At 47.0% G+C, this 9858-nt stretch overlaps 1 protein-coding gene across 1 annotated transcript in view; it reads right to left on the bottom strand.

The window, feature by feature from the left end:
- Positions 1 to 677: 677 nt before the first annotated feature.
- The window catches only part of COPG1 (coat protein complex I subunit gamma 1), a 31839-nt gene continuing 22658 nt past the window's right edge, over positions 678 to 9858 (bottom strand). Inside the window, exons 19-24 of the mRNA XM_083155614.1 lie at positions 4800 to 4942; positions 4544 to 4715; positions 3510 to 3607; positions 3215 to 3353; positions 2741 to 2839; positions 678 to 2177 (exon numbers count right to left, since the gene is read on the bottom strand). Coding sequence (XP_083011740.1) covers positions 2047 to 2177; positions 2741 to 2839; positions 3215 to 3353; positions 3510 to 3607; positions 4544 to 4715; positions 4800 to 4942 — 782 coding nt within the window. The 3' untranslated portion in view covers positions 678 to 2046. The remainder of the gene's footprint in view (positions 2178 to 2740; positions 2840 to 3214; positions 3354 to 3509; positions 3608 to 4543; positions 4716 to 4799; positions 4943 to 9858) is intronic.

Genomic DNA, 9858 nt, shown 5'->3' with positions numbered 1-9858 from the left:
CGCACACAACTCGAAGAGCATGCGCACAGACATTACAACAGAGCGCACAAAGCAGCAGTGGTCCCTTTTTCCAGTTGTGGACTCCAATTAATGTGTGTTTCATCCATTAACTACATTGTGTGCTGTGTTTTGAATGTTCAAATGTTTAATATCATTTTTAAGTAAAGTTAACACAAATGCTGAACGTCATTTTCCAGTTATATATAAGTGACGCACAAAAATTTAAATTTCCTTCCAAAGTTGCACAGCCAAAATCTTTTGCCGCACACAGCCTTCGTAACATTAGAGGGAACATTGGGTGGCGGTGTATAAATGTATGTATGTATGAGGGTGGCGGAGTATAAATGTATATATGTGCCTGATGTTGGCTCTTCGGCGTCCCTAAACATATTTTTTGGCTCTTTGTCTGTGTCTGGTTGGCCACCCCTGCCATACACAATGTCATACAATTTTAAAATTGTATGTCATTGTACAATATCGCGCGATATCGCATCGCATGCCTTATGGTATGCGATGCGATGGGCGCCGCTATAATACAAAAGTACCTGTGCAATTAACATGATGACAAGTAAAATCTGTTCCTGTCTTTATTACGGCATATAACCATAAGCTTCTTCTCCATACAAAAATAGCAATAAAGTGAGTATACAGAGTACAGGCGTACATAGGACACTGAATGCCAAGGAAAGCGTCTTTATTATGTCCCAAACGTTCATCATTACAGATCAATAAATCATACACTGTGGATCCCCTCCCCCAATACACACAGCTCAGTGCTGGACATTATAAACACGTGTGGTCAGAACAGGGGGGGATGAACTTTATTATATGGCTATAAAAAGGGGCGGTCTGCCTAAGAGACCCTCCCACTGGGGGTGGGCATAGAACAACGACTATTATTCTTCCAGCTAAAGGTTATCTAAACTCCAACCCAAATGTATCAAAGTTTGAAGAAAGAAGAAGCAGAGAGAGATAAAGTACCAGTCAGTTTCTGTCATTTTACAGGCTGTGGGGCAGATGTATTAAATCTGGCGAAGAGATAAAGAAGAAGGTGATAACGCACCAGCCAATCAGCAATGTTTGAAATGACAGTTAGGGGCCGATTGGCTGGTGCATCATCACCTTCCTCTATCTCCTCACCAGGCGTAATATATCTGTTAAGTTGGTACTTCATCTCTCTCCAAGCTTCCAAAGGTCACCCCCACAGCATCTAGCTCTCAATATCCAGCCTTGAGAGATTACGGTATGCTCCTAAAGATTTGAAGCACAGTAAATTAATATGACAATGTAATGTAATGTCCATGTAATATTAATCCTTGAAGTAGAGGCGGTAATGTGGAGTCATACTGCAGCGATGACATCACTACGTCTCATATCAAAGTTTAGAAGACAGAGACAGGTGCTGCAGGAAGGGTCAACTCTCCTGGTAAATCATACAGGTAACAGAACCCGGTGATTATTGCCTTAGCAACATAGAGGCTATTTTCCGATTTTGTACATTGCTGCACTATCCTGTACAATCAGATCTCCAGATGCCAGATAACTGAACACTAGATGCCGTAAGGAGGAGTTTTAGGACTACAAATTGTGACACTATCTTGCACATGAAGTCTTCCACAACTAGGGGGCGCTAGGCTAAATATACTAACTTGTTTCTTTATGGCGACTATACAAGAAAACCAGTACCCAAACATTTTAATAATTTAAACAGCATGGAAAGAGGGGTAATTGTTTTATACAGTTTGTCTCATTACAAAAAAACAAAACACTAATTACAGGATTTGCAAAGACAGTCATTTATTTTCACCCGCCCACCACTAATGAAACATTTACTTCCTTTTCGTTCTGACCAGTTTCCGTTATATTATTTTTCAACTGCTCAACCTCCAGCGGACTAGACGGGTGCGACAGTCCGAGACCGTTTTATACCAAGAATATTTGAATTGATTATGCAGTAGTGTTCCCGTGCATTGAAGGCACCCTCTGGCTACTGGGTAATGTACAGTATGAATCCCGTTATTTCTGTAGTGCGAATGCCGCAGCTCTTTAGCCCACGGAGGCCATTATTGCATCCACCGGAAATTCCTCCTTACTGCGGGCTGTGACCTGCATTGTTACAGTGTCTGTCAGTACCAGCTTTGCCCGTACTAAGATGTCATGTCCACCGCGGAACACACCTACAAAAGAAGTAAAAGCTGATTCTGTAGTGAAAATGTTTGTAGGGGGTAAAGGAAAGTAATGCAGTTCACTGAAGAAATACAGAGACAGGTATATTAAGCCTTGTGAAGTGATAAAGTTGTGATAAAGTGGACAGAGCACCAGCCAATCAGCTCCTGACTGTCAAATGACACTCTGGGTTTGAAAAAAGGACAGTAACACAGAAGCCAATCAGCTCCTAACTTTTAATTTTCAAACCCAAACTAACTGGCTGGTGCTCCATCCACTTTATCACAACTTTATCACTTCACCAGGCTTAATATATCTGTCCCACAGCACAGACGTAGTACACAAGCAGCATATTAGAATAACAGTTTCCATGGGGGGATGGCATGTGCGGAAAGGCACTTCACTGTATATTACGGTAGCCCAAAATTGCCAATTTTCCTGCACTGAGTGCTATGCAGTGTGGGGAAAATTCAGAGCCCTCTGTATATATGGTCCGAGAACTCTCAATGGCTCCAATGTCACTATAATTTACACAGTGGATACTAATGATCACCAACAATCAGGTAGAACTTACCGGCAAGATACAGGTTGTGAGCATTCTTGTTTTCTGGCACTTTATCCGACCGCTCGCAGGGCTGCATTCCCAGGAACCGTACTACGTTCCCTACTGCATCTGTGCGGATAGAACAATGGTTATATTCATTGGTTTTCCTATTATACAGATATAGCCAGCCTCATATAGGCTGTGGCAATTCAAACCCATGACTAGTTTGCCGCATGCGGTACATATAGTGCCACCAGTGGGCCATAAACATAGTGGCAATAAGGATGGCTCCTGGATCCAGGTAACCGAGTGGGTTTATAGAAGTGGAGAGGTTTCCTATAACAACCAGATTCTACCTATTTTTTTTCCTAGAAGGTACTACCATGAATTAAAGTACAATAGGATTGGTTGTCGTGGGCAAAAACTTCCACTGTAGCTTTCCTGCCCGTGCTTTCCCTTCAGTGCTAAATACACTGTACGAGCCTTGGCGAGGACAATCGTTACCTTCCAGCGTCTTGATGGTCGATAAGTTGAAAGTCTCTTCTTTCTCAAACTCATCTCCCACCTCTTCCCAAGCAGCACCGAAGTTGGGTTTTAGAACTTTCTGTATGTGATCTACCACAGTCACCTCAATGTCTTCAAGCTGTCGCAGAGGAGAAGGAATGCAGATTTAGGATAGAATTCCTGTAATAGAACATACTAGGAGCCATATCCTATTCATACAGGACATCTATGTCTGTCCTGTAATCCACTGTGTGTCTGCAAGGGTTAAACAAAGCCTAAATATCCATCTGCTTACCACATACTCATCGTCATAGCCCTCCTCTTCTGCCTCACCGGTGTTGGGGTCGCAGTCCTTCACTGTGAACTTCAACATACAACTGAATGTACAGGAATCTAAGACAGATAAAGAACAAATTACAAAATGGAACACTATGACCAAAGTAAGCAGCTTCACTATTCTCCGTTACCCACTGGGAGGCACGAGTAACAATGGGGCATAGGCGGTGGTGTATGGAGTATCTTTAAAGTTCTCTTCCTTTGTTATCCTTCCACTGACCACTAAAATCAAAGGGTTTTACTGGAGGGGCAGAATCAAAGGACAGAACCCGAGGGCAGAGTCAAGAGGGCACAGGGGTAAAGGTGGCAAAAACTATGCCTTTCCTTGACAATATACATAAGGGCACAGGGAGGAAGAATTATTAGACTCTGTAAGCTACCGAGATATTGCTGATATAAGTGAACAATAGGCCTAATTCAGAGTAATACCTATCCTGAGGTTTTTGCAATTGAGTTATAACTGGAAGACTGCACATCTGGGGGGGGGGGGGGTTTCTGGTTGGTTTACAAAAGCAAACTCCTTCTTTAATGGACAAAACCATGTGCACTGCAGGGGGGCAGATGTAACATGTGCAGAGAGTTAGATTTGGGGGCGTTCTTTTGTTTCTGTGCAGGGTAAATACTGACTGCTTTATTCTTACACTGCAATTTAGATTTCAGATGCAATTTTAGATTTTTAGATTTTAGATGTCATGGCCGTACTTGGGGCGTGTACCTGACATTAGCTGCGAACATATAGGCAGAGAAACATGGCGCCTGTGTCGCGCTCATGTTCAGTCTGCATGGCTATAGACCTACTTGAGCATTCTATGTTGCGCGTTGCTACATATAGGCGAATACTGGGTACGTATATTGTGACTGTCGCATTACCGGGCGGCAGCTTCTTTCGCTAACATTAGAAGCGTCCCGTAGCTTCCAATGCATTAACATACAGCCCTGAATTAGGCCCAGTGTTACAATTGCAGCATTTGTGCTTTATAGAAACATCCGTACATGCAGAAGGATCCTCCTCGGGTATAGAGACCAGGGTGTAGCACGTCCCCGGCTGGTTGTAGGACAGAGCTTTCACAGGAACATAGCAAAGGACCTCATATCCCTCTGTGGGCTCCATCTGTACAGTCACGTTCTCCAGTATCTGATCGTTCAGTGTATTGGTACAATCAAACTAGGAGGAGAGAACGTGGAGGGTCAGCACTGATCACACCATCTGTTACATACAGAACACCGGCGCCGGACAATCTAACCTCACCTGGAACACTAAGTGATTGACAAAGGTGTGCTTGGTGCACCGGACCACGTATTCCGTCTCGGATTCGGTGAGGGCAACGGGTTCGGGAGAAGACCTGAATAAGGGCCCGAGGCTTTTAAATTCTGGGACAGCAGCAAGTTGCTCTGAAGTAAAAGAAGACAATTAAGAAAAATAAATGCAAAATACAGACAAAGTACAAGCCAATAGGAAATCAGATGTACGGATGGACCAACGCATAACATCAACGCTGCTTATATAGTCATGTGACCGCGAGCAAACAGGCCGATGTATAATGCAGAGCTATGGGTACATAGAACATGAGAAGCAATGGAACGACAACCATGGAGTATTCGCTTCTGCGCTGTACGCTGCTGTAACTGCCCTGTAGTGAAGGAACCCGTTATAAGCAATAGATAAGAGTTCTGCTGTAAGTGTCTCCCAGTAAGTGTATAGTAATTATTTAGTGACTGGAGAGTGTACATTCCCTCAGAGCCTCAGCGATGGGCACTTCAACCTCCTTCACAAGCGTCACACGACACATAGGTCTGTACGGAACATCTGAGAGAACGTCAAGTCTTTATAACGGTCCTAAGGATGAGCGAGACTTGCCCTAAGCATTGCTGGAGTCCAACTGGAGCCTAAAAGTCCCCCGTGTAGAACCCCTTGTGAATCCAGCCCTGGGAATACATGCCCTGTATAAGGCTTTCGGGACTTTTGTGCACACGCAGTAGCAAAATCTCAAATCCATGAACACCGGAAATGTTGTAAGGATCCGGACTCAGAATGGAATGATAACTGAGTGAATGCATTCCTGAAGGGTATATTCTTACTATGGTTATACACATATTATAATAATAGGATTTCTGTACTTACCGTAAATCCCTTTCTCCGAGTCCACAGGTGTCACTGGAGCGTAGACAGTGGGGGATAGAAGGGCGACCTCAGGGAGCTAGGGCACTCTATTGTAAATTCAGTGTGGCCAACTCCTCCCCTTCTACTCCCCCCCCGGCAGTCTCAAGGATCGTGCCCAGAGGGAGCTGGAAGATAGAAACACACTTCCGAAGAGGAGGTAAACTTTTTAACCAACATTCATGCAGACATGGAAACTGAGTCAAGCAGTGATGAAATAACACAAACACTAGTTAACCACACAAAAACTAGTTAGCAGGAAGAAACCCCAAACCAGGACTAGAAGGTCCTTCCTAGGTAAGTCGGCAACAGCGCCGAGGAGGGCGTCCAGTGACACCTGTGGACTCGGAGAAAGGGATTTACGGTAAGTACAGAAATCCTATTTTCTCCTTCCTCCACTAGGTGTCACTGGAGCGTAGACAGTGGGGACGTCCCAGAGCTCCCAACACGGGTGGGAAGGCGCTGAGAACCCCCAAGAACTGCTCGGCCAAATTGAGAGGCCGATGAAGCAAATGTGTCGAATCTATAGAACCTAACAAAGGTTCGCCTACCCGACCACGTAGCAGCTCGGCAAAGCTGAGTAATGGAAACCCCTCGAGCAGCCGCCCAAGAGGGTCCTACTGAACGCGTAGAATGCGCCGAAATGGAAGCCGGAGGAGTCTGAGCCGCTTTCACGTATGCTTGTCTTATCGTCAGCCGTATCCATCTGGCCAAAGTCTGCTTAGATGCAGGCCATCCCCGACGGATTGGATCATAGGTGACAAAGACAGTCCGATCTTCTAACTGAGGCTGTTCTGGCCACGTAAACTTTTAAGGCCCTCACCACGTCCAAAGATTCTGCTTGAGGATCTTCGGTAAATGCAGGAACTACGATCGGCTGGTTAAGGTGGAAGGAGGAAACCACCTTTGGAAGGAAGGATAAGGATGTACGAAGCTCGGCTCTATCTGAGTGAAATACCAAAAAAGGCGAGCGACATGAAAGGGCTCCCAGCTCTGAAACCCTTCTGGCTGAGGCCAAGGCTAGTAAGAGAACCGTCTTCCAAGTGAGGTATTTGAGATCTACCTCTTCCAAAGGTTCAAAAACCGAGGAGCAAAGATAATCAAGGACCAAGTCTAAGTCCCATGGGGCCGTAGGAGGGCGAACCGGAGGCTGCAATCGTAAAACCCCCTGAAAGAAGGTTTGTACCTCAGGTAGCAGTGCTAGCCATCTTTGAAAAAAAACAGATAAGGCGGACACCTGAACCTTCAGGGATCCCAGACGCAAACCTGCCGACAGCCCAGCCTGAAGGAATAAAAGAAGTCTAGCCTTTTTGAATGCCGTTGTGGAGACCCCGCGGCCTTCGCACCATGCCACATACGACCTCCAAATACGGTGGTAATGTCTTGATGTTACCTCTTTCCTTGCACTCATCATGGTCAGGATTACTGTTCTTGGAATCCCTGCTTGTCTTAAGATGGACTTTTCTGCAGCCACGCCGTCAAATGTAGCCGCTTTAAGTCTGGGAAGACGAAAGGGCCTTGACTGAGAAGATCTTCTTGTAACGGCAGAGGCCACGGCTCTTCGACCAGCAGGGTTGTGAGGCTGGTGTACCAAGCTCGCCGAGGCCAGTCCGGAGCAATTAGGAGGGCCAAGACCCTCTCCCTCCTTATGCGCTGTAGAATCTTGGGTATCAGCGGAAACGGAGGGAACAGGTATACAAAGCTGAATGGCCAAGGAGCCGTCAGGGCATCCACTCCCGCCGCTGCTGGGTCTCGAGTTCGTGCGAAATACAACGGGAGTTGATGGTTGAGACGTGAAGCCATCAGGTCTACCTGAGGACACCCCCATTTTCGAACCAGTCGCTGAAAAACCTGAGGATGAAGGCACCACTCTCCCTGGTGGACATCCTGCCGACTTAGGTAGTCGGCCTCCCAATTTTCCACTCCTGGAATGAAGATCGCTGAGATGGCCATCGCATGAACCTGAGCCCACACCAGGATTCGGGTCACTTCTTTCATGGCCGTCCGACTTCTTGTGCCGCCCTGTTTGTTTATATAGGCGACCGCGGTGGCATTGTCGGACTGAACACGGACTAGTCGACCCTGAAGCAGGGATTGTGCTTGGATGAGAGCGTAATATATTGCTCTGAGTTCCAGGATATTGATGTGTAGGCGGGATTCCTGACAAGTCCAACGGCCCTGGAACTGATGGTCCAATGTCAGTGCTCCCCATCCTCGTAGACTTGCATCCGTTGTGATGACCGTCCAATTCCAAAGAGCGAAGCGTTTCCCCTCCCTGAGATTGGCTGAGTGAAGCCACCATGAAAGGGAGAGCCTCGCTCTCGGGGACAGGGTCACCAGACGTTGTAGGTGCAGGTGTGATCCTGACCATTGTCTCAAAAGATTTAGTTGAAATGGTCTTGACCTGAAGCGAGCATACTGGACTGCTTCGAAAGAAGCGGTCATCTTCCCCAGCAGACGCGTGCAGAGGAGTACTGAGACCTTCCTGTGCTGCAGTACTAGACGCACCGACTCCTGCAGTGATCTGATCTTGTCTTCCGGTAAGAAAACCCTCAGTTGTATCGTGTCCAGGATCAATCCCAAAAACTGCATCCTCTGCGATGGCTGCAGCTGGGACTTTTCGTAGTTTAGGATCCAGCCGTGTTCTACCAGTATCCTCTTGGTCAGGTTGATGTTTGTCAAAAGTTCCTCCTGAGAAGAGCCCTTCAGAAGGAGGTCGTCCAGATATGGTATTATCGTTACACCTTTTGAGCGAAGAATCTCCATCATTACGGCCATCACCTTGGTGAACACCCGAGGTGCCGAGGAGAGGCCAAAGGGCAGGGCTTGAAATTGCCAATGGTGTTCCAGAACTGCAAATCGCAGAAAAGCCTGGTGGGATGGGCAAATTGGAATGTGCAGGTAGGCGTCCCTGATATCCAGGGATACCAGGAACTCCCCCTGACTCAAACCTGCAATTACGGATTGAATGGATTCCATCTTGAATTTCAGAGGCTGTAGGTATGGATTCACACCTTTTGAGCGAAGAATCTCCATCATTACGGCCATCACCTTGGTGAACACCCGAGGTGCCGAGGAGAGGCCAAAGGGCAGGGCTTGAAATTGCCAATGGTGTTCCAGAACTGCAAATCGCAGAAAAGCCTGGTGGGATGGGCAAATTGGAATGTGCAGGTAGGCGTCCCTGATATCCAGGGATACCAGGAACTCCCCCTGACTCAAACCTGCAATTACGGATTGAATGGATTCCATCTTGAATTTCAGAGGCTGTAGGTATGGATTCAGTTGTTTCAGGTTCAGGATGGGACGAGCCGATCCGTCCGGTTTCGGCACCAGAAACAGGGTAGAATAAAATCCTTGGTTCCTTTCCTCCGTCGGGACTGGGAGAATCACTTCCATCCTTTGAAGCTTGGCAATTGCTTCCCTCAAAAGGATTGCTTTTTGTGGAGAAGCTGGCCAACCTGTCTTGAAAAATCTCTGAGGAGGAGGAAACATGAATTTTATCTGGTAACCCTCTGACACCAGATCCCGTACCCAAGCATCCTGACAAGACTGAAGCCACGCATGCTTGAAGTGTCTCAAACGCGCTCCCACCTGGAGGGTCTCCTTCAGGAAGGGGAGACCGTCATGCCTGTTTAGGGGTGGACTTAGCCTCCTGCTGTACTGTGGCCATACCTCTTCCTCTGCCCCGAGTTCCCCTCTCGATCTACCGCGAAATCTGTTTTGGGGACGAAAGGACCTAAAAGTGTGACTCTGAAAGGCCTTACGAGGAGCAGGTGGAGCTGCTGAAGGGAGGAAAGAAGACTTACCCCCTGTTGCCAGGGAGATCCATTTGTCTAGTTCTGCTCCAAACAAGACTTCTCCCTTGAAGGGCAATGCTTCAACCGCCCGCTTGGACTCCGCATCTGCCTGCCATTGCCTAAGCCATAAAGCCCTGCGCGCAGAAATGGATAAGGCTGAAATACGTGCGGACATTTTACAAATGTCAGCCGAAGCCTCCATCAGGTAGTCAGAGGCCTCCCGTATGTGTTCAGCTAACCTATTAAGCTCGGCTGGATCTGGGTTGTCTTTTAAACCTTCAGAAATCTTGGAGGCCCAGACCCCCATTGCTTTGTTTACCCAGCATCCTACCTGCGCTGGTCTCTGTAAAACT

This window comes from Crinia signifera, chromosome 8, assembly GCF_055691185.1.
Source record: "Crinia signifera chromosome 8, ASM5569118v1, whole genome shotgun sequence".
In the NCBI taxonomy this organism is placed as follows: Eukaryota; Metazoa; Chordata; class Amphibia; order Anura; family Myobatrachidae; genus Crinia; species Crinia signifera.
This window is presented reverse-complemented; position numbering and strand designations above follow the sequence as displayed.